Raw genomic sequence first — 19,824 nt, 5'->3', positions numbered from 1 at the left:
AAAATGTGCGCAAATTTCACGCAGAATACAACAAAAAATATTTGAAGGTTGTAGCTTTTCTCATTTTTGAAATATTTGCAAATCAATCACGATAAATAGGAAAAAAACTATGTTCGGTCAACTTTGACTCAACCGAAATGGTCGAAAAACGTAATTGTAAACTAAAACTCTTACAGTCTAGTAATGTTCAGTTATTTATCTTCACTTTAAAACAAATTCTAAGTCTCTAAAACAATATTTAGATTTATGGTGAATTTTTGAAAAACTTTTTCCTTCCCTCCGCGTGCCGATTCGCGGCCGCAAATCTCCGAAATGCGTACGTCGCATTCTCCTAATATTTGCTCATTTTCATATTAGGTGTTTTATAGAGTTTCAAATATTTGAAGGTTGTAGCTTTTCTCATTTTCGAAATATTTGCATATAAAAAAATACGTATATAAAAATTTCGACATTCGGTCAACTTTTACTCGTCCGAAATGGTCGAAAACTGCAATTCTAAGCTAAAACTCTTACAGTATCATAATATTCAATCATTTGTATTCATTTTGAAACAAATTGGAAGTCTCTAGAACAATATTTAGATTTACGGTGATTTTTGAAAAAAAAATTTTTTTTTATTTTTTTTACGTCTGCGCGTTACGAATTCATGCATTATTTTGTGATAATATTTTTTCTGTGTTGCTTTGATCGTTTTACAATGTGTTATATATCCAAATGATCGCAATTTAGTGTACAATACAACGAAAAAAAGTAACTCGTTAGCTTTAACCGTTTTCCGCACAGCGCATTTTGAATACAATTATATATGACATTTTTTTTCCGCTATCATATATCGCATTATTTATATATGATAATGATATTTTTTTCATTTCTGATGGTTGCATACCTAACCTTCAGGCGCAAAAAAAAAAAAAAAAAAAAAAAAAAAAAAAAAAAAAAAAAAAAAGAAAAAAAAAAAAAAAGAGTAAAAAATGAACTCTTAATCTTGAAAACTAAGCACGCTGTGATTTTTTGGAAAAAAAAAAAAAAAAAATCTGCTACCGCGCTCACTCCCAGACCAGCTTGGCATACAGGAGACAATTTCGATTAAACCGCTTCCGCGTAAGAGGGTTAAGAAGACCAAATACCAATGAGGATTTTGACCAACCTACATGCTTTTGCCACAACTGTGTGAGAAGGGCAAATGGAAAGACTGTGGTATATGCTGTAAGCAGGGGGGGATAGGAGTCCTCTTATATTCTATAGCTGTGTCAAATTAACAGCACAATTCTAACCAAGGCTTACTAGTATTAGAGAATTCTTTGATACTGGCTGATCTGTCGTATGGAGCCATGGGGAGACCATAAGAGTAACTCCTTTGAAGACAAACAGCAGCTATCTTATAAAAATGAGCTGGGTTAACAGTTTATACTTACCACCAATTATAGCGCAAAGGTATCAATCATCTAGTGAGAACAAGCTTTTCTTCTTTGGAGTTGTTTTATATCAGGAACATTTTGTAAAAAAGTGGTTGTAAGTTATGGGGTTGCACAAAAAAATTAATTTTAATCTTCAGTTTTTGAATGAAGTGTACTTTGTTAAATCTTACCACTGGATATAAAAGATCTTATAACAGATATAGAAACCAACATTAAACATAAAAGCATACCCAATTTTAATGTTTTGACCATCCTTCATCTTGTATTCATTACACTTAATTTCTCCTGTAGACCCAATCATCTTTGACTCTTCATATGAGGTAGTTATGTCATTTAGCAGTATGCGTAATTCCTATAACAAAAAGTCTCATTTGAGAAATTGTTAAGAAAGACAAAAATGAAAATCCAAAGCAATAAGAAAATTAACAACATTGTTTTTGCAATAAGACAAATTGGAAATTAATTTGTATTTTTCATAGCTAACAAACCTGCGGTCTTAACATTTGGATAAATTTTCTGGTGACAGCTGGAAACCCATAAAAACCAATAACAATTGTTTATGCAAGGAACTGACAGCATCTGTCACGGAGATGAGGTAGAGGGAGGCCAGCGACCAAACTTCAACCTCATGACGTACTAAGTTTTTCTTCTACTACCTTTCAGAGAGGACGTCTCTTTCGCTCTCTCCTCCCTAAAGCCAGATTTTATCTTTTTATCCTTGCCCATGTTTTCTTGTTATGTTTCTGTGTACAGTGTTTTTTGGTGTGCTTTTGTATATGAGTGTTTTAGTTTTTATAATGCAATCCCAAAACCCAGCTAAAAGTTCTTGTAAACCTCAGGGGAACTGTCCCAGAGTTGGAGAGTACCCTTGTTCACCCTTGCTTCCCTTAATACCAATCCCCATTCAACTTGTAGAAAGTGCAGATCAAATGTTTACAATGTGACAATCCTTGTTCTGAATGTCATCCTTGGTCTCCTAAGCAATGGAGGAGATTCACTATGAAGAAGCAAAACAAAGATGCTTCTCAGTCTCCTCACTGTTCTGCTTCTCCCTTGTCTAGACCTCCTCCAGTTGCTTCTTCTTCCTTTGAAGGCTTGTCCCCTTCATTTCTCAATGAATGCCAGAGGGGGGTCTATCTTTATCAGAGAAAGAAACACCCCACACGCCCTGTCCTCAGGACCAGGGCAACCACGTTGTGAAACTTCCATGGCAGGAACACACACTCACACAATGGAGGGAAAAAAATGAAATTTTCATTATTAAAATGAAGTTTTATTGTATACTTACCGAACAATTATAGAGCCGTGATTTCCACGAGCGGCAGGATACTAAATTCAAATTTAGCGCGTCGGCGTCGCCAACACTGGTGGTGATGACGTCATCTCCCTCCACTCGCGGGAGAACCAGGTACAACTGCCCAGGTGAATCCAATTCTTTCTGCCCGTCCGTCCACCTAAGGGGAGGAGGGTGGGTATAATCATAATTGTTCGGTAAGTATACAATAAAACTTCATTTTAATAATGAAAATTTCATTTTTATTGTAGTGTCTTACCGAACAATTATACAGCTGATTACACATTTATGGGAAGGTGGGATTCAGTGGACCACTAGTATTTCTAAATGGTTACATTTATTGCAATACCAGTAAACACTCAAGGTGTCTGTTGTACCTTACCTTGTAAGAGAGCTACAGCAGACTGTTACTGCCTCTGGTCGGTGCTCTTCTTACTATTGTAGAGGAATTGGAATTTGACCAAAGTTAGCCTCTACAGGAGTGGAATCCTTCCGTAGTTCAAGCGAGTCAAGGCTGACTGACGGAGGATAGTAACAACAAAGATTGCCCTTGCCCTGGGCTAAGACCAGAAATTCAATCATACAAAACATTTGTCACCAACACCAGATTTAAAAACATATATGCCCAACCATTGTAAAATCTGACCTAACAGACTGGTGAGTATCCCAGGTACTCAGTAACCCCAGCTTCCCTTGAACTCGACAACCTATTCAAGGTGAAAAGTTAGCATAGAGGTGACGACCCCTGTGCCGTTTCTCCCAACACCATGCCAGAAACCGCCACCGGACCTAACGTTTTACAATTCTCGAAAACCGTTTCTATCTCTTTGAGATAATGACTCGCAAAAAACCGAATTCGATCTCCAGAACGTGCTCTAAAGAAGTTGCCACTGCTCTAACCTCGTGAGCTTTAACTCTCAGAACGGAAAGATTGTCGTTCTCGGACTGCGAGTGAGCTTCCCTGATAAGCTCTCTAATAAAGAACGATATAGCATTCTTAGAAAGAGGACGAGAGGGATTTTGAACCGAGGTCCAGAGCTTAGAAGATTGTCCTCTAATACCCATAGTGGCAAACAGATACTGCTTGATAGCCCTGACATAAGAGCCTTTCTTCCTCCTCATGTCCAACCAAATCAGATAAGTTCCTTACCACAAAACTCCTCGGCCAAGGATTAGAAGGATTCTCATTTTTGGCTAGAAAGGTAAAAGATACCGAAAATACAGCATTGCCTTGAGAGAAACCGACTCTTTTGTCTATAGCGTGCAATTCGCTGACACGCTTAGCAGAAGCTAGTGCAATAAGAAAGAGTGCCTTCTTAGTCAAGTTCCTGAGTGAAGCCGACTTCAAAGGCTCAAACGGTGGCCCCATGAGGAACTTAAGCACCACATCTAAGTTCCAAGCCACTGTATCTTGCGGGAGCTTAGTGGTTTCGAAAGACCTAATGAGGTCCGACAGATCTGAATTGGAGGAAATATCCAAACCTCGATGTCGAAAAACCGAAGAGAGCATGGCTCTATATCCTCTGATCGTCGAAGGAGCCAGTTTCTTAGAGTTCCTAAGAAATAGAAGAAATCTGCTATTTCTGTTAAAGAGGTCGCGAAGTAGAGACTTTAGCACTTCTACACCACTCTCTGAAGATTCTCCACTTCCCTTGATAGAGTTTGTTAGAAGACTCTCTCCTACAACGAGCGATAGCTTCTGCAGCTTTTCTTGAAAACCCTTTCGCTCTGACAAGATTCCGGACAGTCTGAACCCTGTCAGAGCTAGAGCGGACAAGTTTTGGTGGAACCTCTTGAAGTGAGGTTGTTTGAGAAGCCACTTCTCTGGAGGAAGAAGTCTGGGGAAGTCTACTAACAACTGGAGAAGGTCCGGGAACCACTCTTTCCTGGGCCAAAAGGGAGCGATTAACGTTAGTTTACATTGCTGTGCGACATGAACTTGTTCAGCACCTCTCTTATAGACGAACGGAGGGAATGCATAAGCTTCCAGACCCGACCAATCCAACAGCATTGCGTCCACCGACCAAGCTAGAGGATCTGGGACTGGAGAACAAAAGAGAGGAAGACGGTTGTTCCTTGATGTCGCGAAAACAGGTCTATTGACGGTCGTCCCCAAAGGCGCCAAAGTTTCTGACAAATCTTGTTGTCCAAAGTCCACTCCAGAGGTAACACTTGCTGTTGACGACTTAACTCGTCCGCCAGGACGTTCATCTTTCCCGGAACAAATCTCGGGACTAGCTGAACCTTCGCTTCGTTTGACCACAAGAGGAGATCCTTGGCTACTTCGTACAGAGAGAAAGACTGAGTCCCCCCCTGTTTCCGCACGTACGAGAGAGCCGTGGAGTTGTCGGAATGCACTGCCACTACTCGACCTTCTACTAAGCTCCGAAACTGTCTGAGCCCCAAGAAAATTGCTAACAGTTCCTTTACATTTATGTGGAACTTCTTCTCCTTCTCCGACCAAGCTCCTGAAGTCCGTTGATTTCCCAGTAGGGCTCCCCAACCTGTGTCCGATGCGTCGGAAAAGAACTGTAGGTTCGGGAGGATGGGTCGTAAATCTAACCCTTCTTCCAACCTTGCTCGAGAGAGCCACCACCTTAGGTCCTCTTTTATTGATCTGTGACAGGAAAGGTAATCGAGTCTGGTTGTGTCTTCCTGCACCAAGAGGCTCTCAGGAAAAACTGCAGAGGTCTCATGTGCAGTCTTCCCAACATCACAAATTTCTCCACTGACGTCAATTTGCCCAGGAGCCTCATCCATTGATTGGCAGAACTTACCTTTTTGTCCAAGAACTCCTGAACTGTCTCCAGACAGCCTTGAACCCTCTTCGGGGACAGAAAAGCCCGAAAAACTTGAGCATTCAGAATCATCCCCAAATAAAGGATGCTCTGAGATGGAACCAACTGGGACTTTTGTTTGTTGACCAGAATTCCTAACTTTCTGGCAAGATCCAGAGTTGTTCCAAGGTCCTTCATGCACCGACTCTCTGATTCCGACCGGAGAAGCCAATCGTCCAGATAGAGGGAGATTCTTACTCCTAATATGTGCAGCCAGCTTCCTATCGGGGATAGAACCCTGGTGAAAACTTGAGGAGCGGTCGATAGTCCGAAGCAAAGCGCCCCGAAACTGAAACACCTTGCCTGTCGAACATGAACCTCAGGTACTTCCGAGATCGCGATGTATCGGAATGTGAAAATAAGCGTCTTGCATGTCCAGAGAGACCATCCAATCCCCCTGTCTGATGGACTCCAGAACCGACCGAGTGGTTTCCATATGAAATTTTGTTTTCTGGACATGCAAGTTCAGGGCGCTCACATCCAAAACCGGCCTCCAGCCCCTGATGACTTGGGAACTACAAAAAGGCGATTGTAAAAGCCTGGAGGAAAATCCCCTTCTATCTGTTCTATCGCTTCTTTGAGAACAAGCGCTTCCACTTCTGCGGCTAGCGCCAGAAATTTGTCTGAGCCCGGAGAGTATGCCTGGAATGGAATTGCACAGGTGAGAGCGAGGGAGGTGAAACGAGAGGAATACGATAACCGAACTTGAGTACTTGCACTACCCAGGCTTCTGCTCCTCTGTTTTCCCATTCTCCCAAAACAGAGCCAGCCTGGCTCCCACTGGTGCATGAAGAACCGAGCTTTCATTTGGAAGGTTTGTTAACCCTTGCAGAGTCCTTAGACTGAGGTCGCAAATTCGACTTCGACCGAAAGAAGCGCTTGGGTTTTCTCCCTCGAAAAGCACTTGGGCCAGAGGAGAAACCGAAGGAACAGTCTCCACAGGAGCTTTAGGTATCTTAGTAGACTGTGCCAGTAAATCCGAAGTAGATTTCTTATCTAGCGCAGACGAAATTGACAACACTACATCGTCTGGAAAGAGGTTATCTTTCACAAAAGGAGCAAACAAGAGAGCAGACTTCTGTTGGGAAGTAACCCTTTTAGAAGCAAAGGAGCACAAAGTTGCCTTTTCTTAAGGGTACCAAAGGCGATGAGCGAAGCTAACTCATCACATCCATCCCTAATGGATTTGTCCGCACAGGACAGAACACCAATCCAATCCTCCGCTAACTCCTGAGAAAGAGAAGGACAGTCTTCGATCTTGGCCGCTAAAGCACCAATAGTCCAATCAAGGAAGCTAAAGACTTCCAAAAGTTTAAATTGATTCTTTACAACGTGGTCCAACTCCGGCGCTGTAAAGAAAACTTTCGCTGCGGCGAAAGCAGATCTTCTAGAGGAGTCGATTAAACTGGAGAAGTCTCCCTGGGAGGAGGCAGAAACTCCCAGAGAAGGAGCTTCCCCAGTTACATAAAACCTATACCTCTTACGAAGCAACTTAGAGGGAGGGTAAGCAAAAAGAGCCTTCCCTAAGTCTCTTTTCATAGACATCCATTTCTCAGTCTCTTTCAACGAATGTCTAACCGCTTTAGATAGAACAAGTTTTGGGAGGAGAGGGTCTGAAGTTTTCCTCCTCATCAAAAAAGTCGAAGTTGGGGAGCGCAGAGCCGCTTTCTCAAAATAATCTGGATAAGATACCAGAAGAAATCTAAGGAGACGTGAATAACACGAGAGGTGATGTGAATCCTCCTCCTCTACTTCTTCATTCTACGATACCGCCGAAGAAGTAGACGGAACTACAACCTGATCTGAAGGTTTCGAACCACCCTTGGACTCATTCATCCAGTTGGTTAACATCTCTAACTGCTTGCGCAAAGGCGCCAGAGACTAATCAAAAACAGTTAACGTAGGCTTGGAAGAGCCTAAATGTTCAGCAGGAGGCGGAAAAACTACTTGCGCCTCGCTCGGAGCCGCCGAAATTCGAGGCGAAACAGGCGCATCAGGCGTAACAGACGAAAAAGCGCCTAAAGAAACACCCTTAGAACTGCAGCTACAGCGCTAAAACCACAATCTCTACTAGTAGTATGGAGCCGAAAAAGGCACAGATTGAGGCGACGAACGAGCCGCTAACGGCCGCGGCGCAACCCTACTCTCAGGCTCCTTATACCGCTTGACTGGAGGAGGCGAAGAATCGGCGCCTGAACGCCTCTTTAAGGGACGCGAAACGGACGAATCTCGCCAAGAGCGCCGCGCGACCGGAGACGAATCGCTTGAATCATTCGAAAGGCGTCTGACCGCAACACCTTTCCAACGCTTAACCGAGCCCTGTTGAGGCGCAACAGGCTCAACAAGAGAGGCGCCTGTCTGTGGGCAAATCCCGATCGACTCCCTTGGACTTCCGGTATGTCTTCTCCCCGGTGCGGGGGAGCTGGACAGTGACCTTTGTCTAGGAGACGTGTCAGGATAGACAGACGCACCCTCAACTACACTCTTACCTGAAGCCGCTTTCTCCAAAAACGTCTTAACTGAATTACCAAGTTGCAAAACCGTATTCGCTAGTACCGAAAATTTCTGATCTAACCTCGATTCCAGACTGGCAATGGTGTCGGAAGAAGAAACTACACGGGAAGCCGGAGAAGTGGGATTAGTAGGAGGAATAGGAGGTGTAGTTAAAGGAGACATAACAATTTGAGGAGAAACAGAAGGAACAGATGCATCGCAAGACGAAGCAGAGCTAAGTCTACTTTCCCTAAGCGCTGCTTTTCTAATTCTGTCTTTAGCTAATTTCTCCGAGTATGAACTAAAAAACTTCCATTGAGAATCAGTCCAATCACTACACTTGTTACATGTTCGATCTGCTGAACAAACCTGTCCCCTACACTTAACACATTTAGTGTGAGAATCATACTCTAACTTGGATAATCTAGTTTTACATCCTGAGATGCAAAACCTAACTCCCGACGGACTAGAATCCGACATGGCAACGCCTAAATAAAAAGCAAAATTACCACAACGCCAAAAAAGAGTACTTCACCAATTCCGAAGATCAAATCCACAAGAAAAAAAGCGAAGCAAAGTCATCCAACCGCACCGACCACCGATGTTCACCGGACGCCGGCAGGAAAAGAATTGCATTCACCTGGGCAGTTGTACCTGGTTCTCCCGCGAGTGGAGGGAGATGACGTCATCACCACCAGTGTTGGCGACGCCGACGCGCTAAATTTGAATTTAGTATCCTGCCGCTCGTGGAAATCACGGCTCTATAATTGTTCGGTAAGACACTACAATAAAACTAACACACTAAGGATCTGGGAAAGTCAAAGGAAAACGGGCCAGTAACCGGACGACGAGCGGGCGCGTGTGAATGTGACAGTGACCAGGAAAGGACTGGGTTTCAGGTCAAATGGATTGACATCCAGGATTCTCCTATGATAGTAGTTCGAGGTAAGTATACAGCATCGGAACAAACAAATAAATAAATAAATATATATACATATATACATATAATTTCACAAGTAGTGGAGATTGTGTAACGTGGAGTGAATCTTTCGTGTTAAAGTTAAGTATGTATTCTGTCTTCTTTTAATAAATTCATTGTCGAAAACAGAACACTGTGTCATGCTTATTTTGTATGATTTTAAAAGTGCCACCATTTTATATACATGTCATGGTGATATATTGGATATAATTAAGATTTTTGTGTAAATTTCGATAAAAGTTGAAAATTCTCTTGTGGTTGCTTTTTTTTTAGCGTGGACTAAGGATGAGGCTATTCTGCAAAGCAATCTTGACGCAAGGGCGCTGATGCTGACTGAGAGGGACTTACCCTAACTATAGAACAAGATAATGAAGATGATATAGGCTATATTGACCGGATATCGTTGAGGCTATGGAATTGATAGTTATAAAATATATATGTACTTGTTTAACAACTACGTAATCATACCATATTAACCTTTGAAGTGCCCTACAACTTCTCAGTGTTCATTTGAAGATTGACTTCTTGCTTCTACTTAATTATACTATTTTAACATTTAATTACACAATGAATAAGTATGTTTGAAAATATACGAAAGCTCATGTTATAATTACATCTGCTTGTGTATAATACATAGCTTTGGATATTGTGATCGTCATAAATTCTACTGTTTTATTATTGCATATCATTATAGCCTTCTGAATAAACATACCCTGACAAAAGCTGAGAAAGAAATAGCATTGAGGCTTATGGCCAGGGGAAGTGAAAGCAGTGGACATATGCCACCCAGAGATAAATACCAATGTGGATTATAACCACACCTGGATTGTTTTTCGTTATCCAGAATTTTGACAAAAGACAATGTAGGAATGAGAAAATACGTAAATGTCAGACAGACACGGCAAGACACCAACATCATAAGAACTGTAAGACAACACCAGAATAAAATACAAATGCAACACATGCCTGGACTCTAACAATAATATAACAACCAAGCCAATGCTAAGTGTCCAGGTGGAAGGAGTTTGGGGAAGGCCTCCCACCTACTGCACAAGGGAAAGAACACAAGGTCAAGGTCACACCCATAACAATCTCTAACCAAATACTTTGGAAAAAACAGAATGTAAAACTAATATAATTACACAATGTAATATAATTACACAATGTACATAATACCATCCCCCAAGTAACTAAGAATTATATATAGTATAATATATACACATATAAACACAACTATATAATGCATTTTCTTACCTTTGCAATATGTTTATAACTAAAAGGTCTTTCTGAAAAGCCACTGATAAGGACTATATATGTCCTTTAGTAAACTGTTCGAGTAGGAAAGAAAACAAAGCCTGTGCTTGTAAATTAATTTTGATTATTATAAGTGAAACCAATTTATAGTCGTGATAGTTTGCAGTAATATTCATTTTTATTTTATCAGTTTCATTACATTTTCTCGCTTTTTTCATCAAACACACACACACATACATATAGTGCATGTGTACTTCCCCTTGAGACCCAAACGATACAATTTTTGAGTTTCACTTACTCTACGTGGGACGATGACGAATCTAGTCAGCAGTGCTGCCAACACCGGCTATAAACTAAACATTCGTAATGGACTTTATAGTACCTTCTGTTAATTGCCTTGTCATTCATAAAACATTAATTTATTTTGACTTAAATATTTACCTTCACTGTAAAAATATTCTTTCTACTTATGCAAAATTTATTACATTTGATTGACCAGAAAATATATTTTTCGACCTTTGAAAACAAAGAGAACAAATGCTAAAAATTATTTTTTATCCTATTTCATCACATCTAAAATGGTAGAAGTTATCTAATTTCTCAGAAATTTTTATATACACTAGAATAAACCCTCAGGTTTACGATGGTACCACTTTGGTGATAATGAAAAATACACAGATAAAGTTAGAAAGCATTTTGTGGAAATTTTCAGGGCGTATAAATCTTCAACTGTTTGACGAGGAGTAAATGACCAAGAGCTGAGGATATGCAATAGCGTCAGCCAGTCTGGACCGGACAGGGTTAATGGACGGACATGATCTTTCGAGGATCTATAACAGGTTCTGAGCAATGTACGGACTAACTCGTATGAGTAATAATATTATGCGCCATATCATTTGGATGAATTTAGCAAGAAAGATGTTCAATTTAATTCATTGGGCCATAAATGACTTATGGCAACTATAGTAGTTCAGCACAGGACAGAAGGGATCAGTGTGCCTTGAGACTTGATAGGGGAATGTATTGCCCCTCTATCCCATGATGTCTTTTTATTTATTTACTCATAAATACACCCAAGGATTGCTGTTGGTTTTACTTCTTATCTTTTATGATAGTATGTCAGCTAAAATTGTAATTTTGCACACAAAAAAAAAATCAAAGAAATATTAGAAAAAACATGTAGAGTGGACCTCCTGTATTCACGGGGGTTAGATAACACACTTGCGATACCAAAAATCTGCAATATATTGGAAACCTTCTAAAAGTGCTTATAATTACGTATTCTAATAGCTGAAACACAAAATACCAATCTAAAAATGCTTGAAACTGCCAATTTTTAAGATATTTTTATGACTAAATACATACAGTCCGGTCCCAGATCATGAGTGTTCGAATTGTGCAATTCCCCTTTTATGTGGTCGCTAGTACTCAAAAATAGATTTTACGTATCTGCAAAGCTGTTCAAAGTCTGCGAGTCACGTACCGCAACAAAACGTATCATATCTATTGTCTTTTCAAGTATTTTAGGTGGGGGGGGGGGGGGTGGGGGGGGGGGAATGCTTGGAGAAAAAAAACTACTATTCCTCCAGGGGGAATGTGAGAGAAAGATTATCTGCTCACCCATAAGCCTCTGCCTTACGCATTTGTGACATTATAGCACAGTGTGTATGAAATGATCGGTATCATCACCATCATCATACGTATTTCTGGGCTCAGCTCGTGTCGCTTGCGCGAAATATCCTTTAATCTATTATTTCTAGGGTAAATGTACTAACACATACCAGAGAATAAATAAAATAAAGAAAAAGGTTCAGTATGACTGACTCGCTCACCCTCTAGGAGGGTGTCGGTATGAACACTAGGCGAGTGAGACCACTACCACGAGCCAAATGCCAATAGAAAATCTCCCCACTACAAAACCCCTCCAAGAGGGGAGCCGTCCCACAGAGGGAGCAGCTCGTACTACTACTACACCTCCCATGCTTGCGACTGCTGCGCCTCTAGTGGCCATCCTTTTTCGTTAGCTCGCACGATCACAAGTGCTATTTTTCTCTCTGTGTATTTTGTGCCCTTTCTTCGGATTTTTCGATAATGGAGCGTGCAGCTATTGCAGCAGCTAAGTTAAGTACTCAGTATTTACGGTTAGCGAGTTTTTTCCGTCCCCGAGACGGTATTTGCCGTTTTTTAGGTATAGATACGTTCTCGGGGGCTGGAAGCATGGCAGCATGGTCCTGCCGCATGTTGGGTTCGTTCTTGGTCTCCCATACCTAGAACATCCCTTATTATTTTACGCTCTATTTTGATTATCCGCGTTATTACGTCTACTCAAGTTGTTATACATGTATGTATTTCACCTTATGTAGGCTTTCTATCCAAGACCCTAGTCCAGGTTCTTAGTATCGGCCCCTGACTAGCTTTGAGTGGTAAGACTTGCCTTCGGGCTTAGTCGCACACTCCTGGATTTTTTACTCCTGCTATTTTACCTTCTTTCTTTCATTTTTATTATATATTATATTTTTATGTTTTGTTATTGTTAGGTTAGTTGGCGTCTGGCTTAGCCTAGGTCCTGGCTCGAGTAGTCCTAGTCTACCGTTGATCAGTTCGGTCGCTTCCTCATAGCTTCTCTCTGATCAGTTGGTTTTCGCCCTATGGGCCTATATGCTAGACCGCTTTTCAGTTCTGGTTGCTTCCCGATAGCTTCTCTCTGATCAGTTGGTTGGCCTAGGCTTGTTACCGTATCTTAGTTTACCGCCTCGTGGTCACTACGTGATCACGAGTCAGCCAGGCGCCTGCCAGTCCCCCTTCCCCTCTCCCTCTCTCCCATAGAGTCGGGCGGGGGTGGGTCGGTCTGTCCTTGCTCGCCCAGCATGCCCGAGCCTGCCTCCCCCTTCCCCTCCACCGGAGGGGCCTGGGAGTCCGACAGTCCCTGACTGGTTCCGACCTCTCCGCTTCTCGGCTCGGCCGGGTGGTACGGTTGTTGTGGGGGGCTCTGGCCTTCCCCCCCTCCGTTACTTCCTTGTCGCTCCGGGTTAGCGCGAGTATGTATGTCATCTCGCCTTCCCTCCTTATTAGAGATCCTCCCTATCGGAGTCCTGATATCCATCGAAGGGTATAGTCCCCCCACCATAGTTGGACCGGAGCATACAATAGGTCTTTACTAACCGTTTACCGTATTGCTGAGTTACTACACCTCCGCTTCACTGGACCTAGTCCGGTTACTTGCATGTAGGTTTAAGTTATCTTTTAAGTTTATCTTAAGTTTCTTAAACCATCCCCACCCCTCCTTAGTATTTACCGGATCTCTCCGGATTATAGCCTATTCAGGCAATGCAGGGAGGGGTTATGCCCAAATTTTTTTTTCCGAGCTCCGCCACGTAACGGAGTTTCTTTTGTCCTTAGTCTGTAAGTGTTACCCCTTTAAGATACTCATGTGTCTTCCCACTTACTTCGGCCACCAACTGTGAGCATCCGGGATGTTCCGCTACACTTCAGGACCCCTGTGGACACGAAGTTTGCCGGTCCCATGCTCCATGCGCGACTCCGCACGGGGACATCCAGGTCTGGTACCATGAGACGTGTACCTATGTTACGATCTGGTGAGCCAGCTTTTGGAAGGCGTAAGTATTCCATCTCCGCATGCCGCTCCGCTTCTTTTAGTTCTTAAGTTTTCATCATTACTTTAACTTAAGGCATCTAGTTTAGGTTATATCCTAAGTTTTAGTTTTAAGTGGTTCTTAAATCTAAAATATTCCTCTCTTACAGGCTCCGGCAGTAAGAGATACGGCATTGGCTACCCTGCGGGCCTGGGTCGGAGGTTTTGGCAAAAGAACGCCGCCAAGGGTCAGCCCTACATACTGGAGAAGCGTTTTAGCTTTGTTAATCTTCCCGGAGGCAAGGCGACTGGGTACGTCGACCCACGGTAGAGGCGGACCCCTCTATTGCCTTTATCCAACAACAGCTGGCGGCCTCCTTGACTGAACAAGACCAGGATATCTCCACGGATGTCGCAACCCTGGATATAAATGTTGAACCTATGGTAGGTATAGACGACCTGTTGGTCGAGGTAAGTAATGCAGGTACCCAAGGGTCCCCCTTGGGAGTGACTGTTTCTTCTACCCCTGCAAACTTCACCATCCTTCCCAGGCTTTACCGTGATGAGTTCTATACTCCTCCAGAGGCTTCGGTTAGGCCTAAGATCAAGTCTAAGCATATGACCTTGACTAAGACGTCATCGTCCTCGAAGAAGACGTCCTCGTCTTCTTCTTCGCGTAAGTCTCCGGCTCGTAATCCCGGCCCAGACAGGTCTAAAGGGTCTAGCTCCGCTCAAAGTCCTCAAAGAGTAAGCCTAAGGAGAATCCCGTACCCCGGCAGTATCACCAGTTCCACTACCTTTGGTGCCTATTCAGAGTCTCCCCTCCTCCACCTCCGCAGCAGCTCCGGCTCCGGGACACCAATGCTGGCCTGTTGCAACAGGTGGGCGACTTGGTAGGCTCCCTTAAGACGAGTATGGAACATATGATATCTCGCCGTCGGATAGGATAACTTCTCAGGATACTATTATAGCCGGCCTAAGAGAAGCCCCTCTTGCCTCTCCCTCAACCTCTAACACTAGTGGATCTCAGCTTCCCCCGTATGACTCGCTGCCCGCTTTCTCCATGAACAATCCTTGGAGAGTAGCGTCATATGCTCCCTTCCAAGATGGTCTCATCTCCGTACCGAGTTTGGAACTCGAAGAATAGAGGACTTCGAGTTCTCGACCCCGGAAGGCCTACAGCCTCCTTCATAGGCTACGCTAGGCTCAACGCCTGCGGCTATGGTTAGAGATGACAGGGTACCAAAGGATACAGTCCTCTATTCTCGGGACCAGGCCCAACGAGAATGGCTTAGATGTCTAGACGACATGGACTGTTCGAAATACCAAGATCCAACCATTCAAAAGTCCCTTTACCATTTCACGATGGACGAAGGTACCCCGCTCCCTTTCCTTACCAAGATAGCGAGGTCGACCATCTCAGCAGCTCATAAAGGGGAACCCATGCCTCAGCTGAAAGAAGCAGACCCCACACTTCTCCGTTGCTCCCCGTCAATTGGAGAATTATGGGAGGACTTGCCTAACACTTTCACAGCTGGCAAACTCAAACCTGACTGTGCTATGGAGCAGTTTGGTGAAAAGCTGCCCAGGCTCCCTGATAGTCTTATTCAAGCGGAGTTTGACTCGAAAACACGACTAGCCAGATCAATCAACCTGATGGCTATGTCTGAGGTAGCAACCATGGCTTATGGTTCAGAACCAATTTTTAAGCTTATGACCAAAGCCCTGACTCAAACGTGCAGTCAGACATGTTCGAGTTTGCCACTGCTAGAACAAATTGCAGAAAGCATGTATTGCTAGAGGCAACCATTCGGCATGAACCGAATAGGTTACTTTCTTCTAACATCTGGGGCGCAGATCTCTTCCCAGAGGCTATGGTAAAGGAAGTACAAGCAGAGGCTACGAGGTTGAACCAAAGCCTTAAGGACCTGTTTGGGTCTTTCGGCTAGGAGAAGGCAAGACTTGACACCAAAAGGTAAGGGACAAAGGAAGCCTAGACGTTTCCAACCTTACCAAAAGAAGCAGCCGCGCTTCCTCAACAAGTTCCTACAGTGCCGTTAGTGCAGACAGCTCAGCCCTCCACGTCTAAAGGTCAATCACAGCCTATTTATGTGATATCCCCTCAGCCTCAACCCTCCACCTCATACGCCATCTCTCCAGCTTACAATCCAGCCTTCGAGAGTCAAGCTTCTCAGAATATGACCGCTCGAACAAGGGAGGCAGAGGTAAGCGGTCCTTTCCGTGGGAGAGGATTGGGAGGCCCCTTCAATAGGGGAAAGCACTTCAGAGGAGGTCGAGGGGTTACCAGAACCAATGAGGAACTTCAGGTAGGAGGGAGGCTGTTTCACTTTCGCCCCACCGGTGGAACTTCAGCCAGTGGGCTCAGAGCATAGTGTCAAAAGGGCTGGGTTGGAGCTGGTTGACGAACCCACCTCCAACCAGACCTTTCCGTCAACTTCCTTCCAAGGAATTGACAGAGTACGCAGAGGACCTCCTTCAGAAAGGAGCTATAGTCAAAGTCAGAGATTAAAATTTCAAGTCGCTTGTTCAGCGTCCCAAAGAAAGGCTCAAACAAAAAAGAAGGGTAATCTTAGACTTGTCCCGCTTAAACTTAGCCATCCGCTGCGAAGTTCAAGATGCTCACGATCTCACAGGTGCGGACCTTACTTCCCCGTGGGGCCGTCACCACCTCTATCGATCTTACAGACGCCTACTATCATATCCCTATTGCAAGACACTTCCGTCCGTTTCTGGGATTCAAAATAGGAGACCAGACGTTCTCCTTCAAGGTAGTCCCGTTCGGGCTCAACGTGGCACCCAGGGTGTTCACGAAGCTAGCGGAAGTAGTAGTGCAACAGCTCAGAGCTCAAGGGATTATGGAGGTAGTAGCGTATCTCGACGATTGGTTGATCTGGGCCCCATCAGTCGAAGAATGCAACAAGGCCACACTGAAAGTGATCCAATTCCTAGAATATCTAGGATTCAAGATAAACAGATCAAGTCCAGACTCACCCCAGAGTCAACTTTCAGTGGCTAGGCATTCAATGGAATCTATCCTCACACACTCTGTCGATTCCATCCACCAAAAGGAAAGAAATAGCGAAGTCAGTCAAGCAATTTCTAAGTCACAAACTAGCATCGAGGAGAGCTCAGGAAAGAATCCTCGGCTCTCTCCAGTTTGCTTCAGTAACGAACATCTTAATGAAAGCCAAACTGAAAGATCTAACCAGGATCTGGCGCTCTCGAGCAAATGTCAGGTCCAGGGACAAGCTATCTCAGTACCTCTGATTCTAAGAACCGCTTCGGCCGTGGGCAAAAGTCAAGAATCTGTCAGTGTCAGTCCCTCTTCAGTTTCCCTCCACCAGGGATTACCATCCACACAGACGCGTCCTTAAGCGGCTGGGGAGGGTACTCCCAGGTCAAAAAGGTACAAGGAATTTGGTCACCCCAGTTCCGTCAGTTCCATATAAACGTACTGGAGGCAATGGCAGTCTTCTTGACTCTGAAAAGATTACGCCCACCAAGGTACTCCCACATAAAGCTAGTCTTGGACAGCGCAGTGGTAGTACATTGCATAAACAGAGGAGGCTCCAAGTCACGTCATCTAAATCACGTCATGATAGCCATCTTCTCCCTGGCAGACAAATTCAGTTGGCATCTTTCCTCCACCCACATAGCGGGAGTAAGAAACGTCATAGCAGACGCCCTATCCCGATCAGTACCCCTAGAGTCCGGAATGGTCTCTAGACGAGAGTTCGTTTCCAATGGATCCTTCAAAGAGTCCCAGGGCTACAGGTGGATCTCTTCGCATCACAAGCGAACACAAACTACCGTGTTATGTAGCCCCCAACCTGGACCCTCTGCTTACGCCACGGACGCCCTGGCTCTGGACTGGAACAACTGGGAGAAGATTTACGTCTTCCCTCCAGTGAATCTCCTTATGAAGGTCTTAGACAAACTCAGGACATTCAGGGGTCAAGTGGCTCTAGTAGCCCCAGACTGCCGAAGAGCAATTGGTACCACCCCTGATCCTGGAACTGGGTCTTCGTCCCCCTTCGGATCCCCAGTCCCAAGCTCTCCCAGTCAGTACAAACGAAGACTGTGTTCGCTTCCTCAGGGATTCTCAAAACCCTAACTTTATGGATTTCATGAAGTTTGCGGCAAAAGAGATGCGAATATTGACCCTCAGAATATTCTTTTCCTGGAATCCGATAAAAGGATTCAACTTTGAGGCAGTATGATGCTGCCGTCAAAAGTTAGCAATCTTCCTGAGAGAGTCGATATCAGAATCATGACAGTTAATTCTGCTATATCCTTTTTCAGATCTTTATTTGAAAAGGGTTTAGCAGCTAGCACGATTACGACAAACAAGTCAGCATTGAAAAGATATTTCAATTTGGATTTAACATAGACTTGACAGATACCTATTTCTCGTCTATTCCTAAAGCATGTGCTAGACTTAGGCCCTCTGTCAGGCCTACGTCAGTTTCATGGTTCTTAAACGATGTTCTAAAACTGGCTTCCGAAACCGATAATGACACATGCTCGTTTATGATGCTCCTAAGAAAAACTCTGTTTTTTTTTTATTAAGCCTAGCTTCAGAGCAAGAATTTCAGACTGTCGGCTTTATCCAGAGATCCCGGATCATATTCATTCCTTCCCACGGGGGAAGTGCTACTTTCTCCGGAACGTAGCTTTTTAGCAAAGAATGAAGATCCTTTGATGAGGTGGGAACCTTGGAAGGTACTACCCCTTCCACAAGATGTTTCCCTTTGTCCGGTTTGTTTTCAACCTTACGACCTTTCTATCCAGGACCTCCTCTTCCTCATCGGGGCCCCTCTTTAGGAGGGAAAAAGGTGGTACTTTATCCACTAAAGGCATCAGGCAACAAATCCTGTACTTTATCAAACAAGCCAATCCTGACTCCTTTCCAAAAGCACATGATGTCAGGGCAGTAGCCACCTCAATTAATTACTTCCAACATATGAATTTTGCTGATTTAAAGAAGTATACCGGATGGAAATCGCCGACAGTGTTCAAAACGTCACTACCTTAAGTCCTTGGAAGCTCTGAAATTCCCGCAGTAGCAGCGGGTAACATAGTTTTCCCCTGACTCTAGCTAGATTATAGTAGAAGATTCAGTCCTCCTTTCTACCTGCCTCACCCAACAGTTCGTCTATTCCTGCTTGTTCATTAACATTTACCTTGTGTCTTAGCTGCTTTATGATTGTATAAGTGCCCCTTTTGTCTGGTTAGGGACACTCATATCTGATTACCATACTGATCTCATAGATGTTATCCCCTTATTTTTATGCTAGGGATACATCATAATGCAATGGTTACGGGTTTTGTATATTAAGTCATATACATTCCTTAAGATATTTTATTTTATCATGATCAAATATTTATGTAAATTTATACTAATTGCTATTTCTATTTTGATACATGTTGTTACACAGATTTTATTGTGATAGGTAATCATTGTACCTATTTGTATATATGTAAATTACCTTATATTATTAACATAATTAGATTTGAAGGGTAATTTAAGCATAATTCTGATTTTGCTTTACTGTGTACTTGTATCTTTTTAGCAATTATATTCATTCTTTTATTTTGTATCTTTCATTTGAGACCTATTTTGTGTTATATATTTATTTTACTTTGTTTACAATCTTGTGCTATTTCTCTGGTACGATTTCGCGCAAGCGACACGAGCTGGAGCCCAGAAAAAGGATTTTGACGTAAGGAAAAATCTATTTCTGGGCGATTGGCTCGTGTCGCCAGCGAAATACCCCCCCTACCCATCCCTTCGCTCAAGATTGTCTGCTAACTTCAGGATGGCCACTAGAGGCGCAGCAGTCGCAAGCATGGGATGGTGTAGTAGTAGTACGAGCTGCTCCCTCGTGGGACGGCTCCCCTCTTGGAGGGTTTTTGTAGTGGGAGATTTCTATTGG

The 19,824-nt window shown here is 43.5% G+C and overlaps 1 protein-coding gene across 1 annotated transcript in view; it reads right to left on the bottom strand.

Moving 5' to 3' along the window:
- Positions 1–19,824, bottom strand: part of LOC135216777 (uncharacterized) — a 323,230-nt gene that overhangs the window by 248,103 nt on the left and 55,303 nt on the right. Inside the window, exon 3 of the mRNA XM_064252261.1 lies at positions 1,649–1,770. Coding sequence (XP_064108331.1) covers positions 1,649–1,770 — 122 coding nt within the window. The remainder of the gene's footprint in view (positions 1–1,648; positions 1,771–19,824) is intronic.

Source organism: Macrobrachium nipponense, chromosome 6 (genome assembly GCF_015104395.2).
Source record: "Macrobrachium nipponense isolate FS-2020 chromosome 6, ASM1510439v2, whole genome shotgun sequence".
NCBI classification, from domain to species: Eukaryota; Metazoa; Arthropoda; class Malacostraca; order Decapoda; family Palaemonidae; genus Macrobrachium; species Macrobrachium nipponense.
Note: the sequence above shows the minus strand (reverse complement) of the source record. Positions and strands in the feature narration are given on the sequence as shown.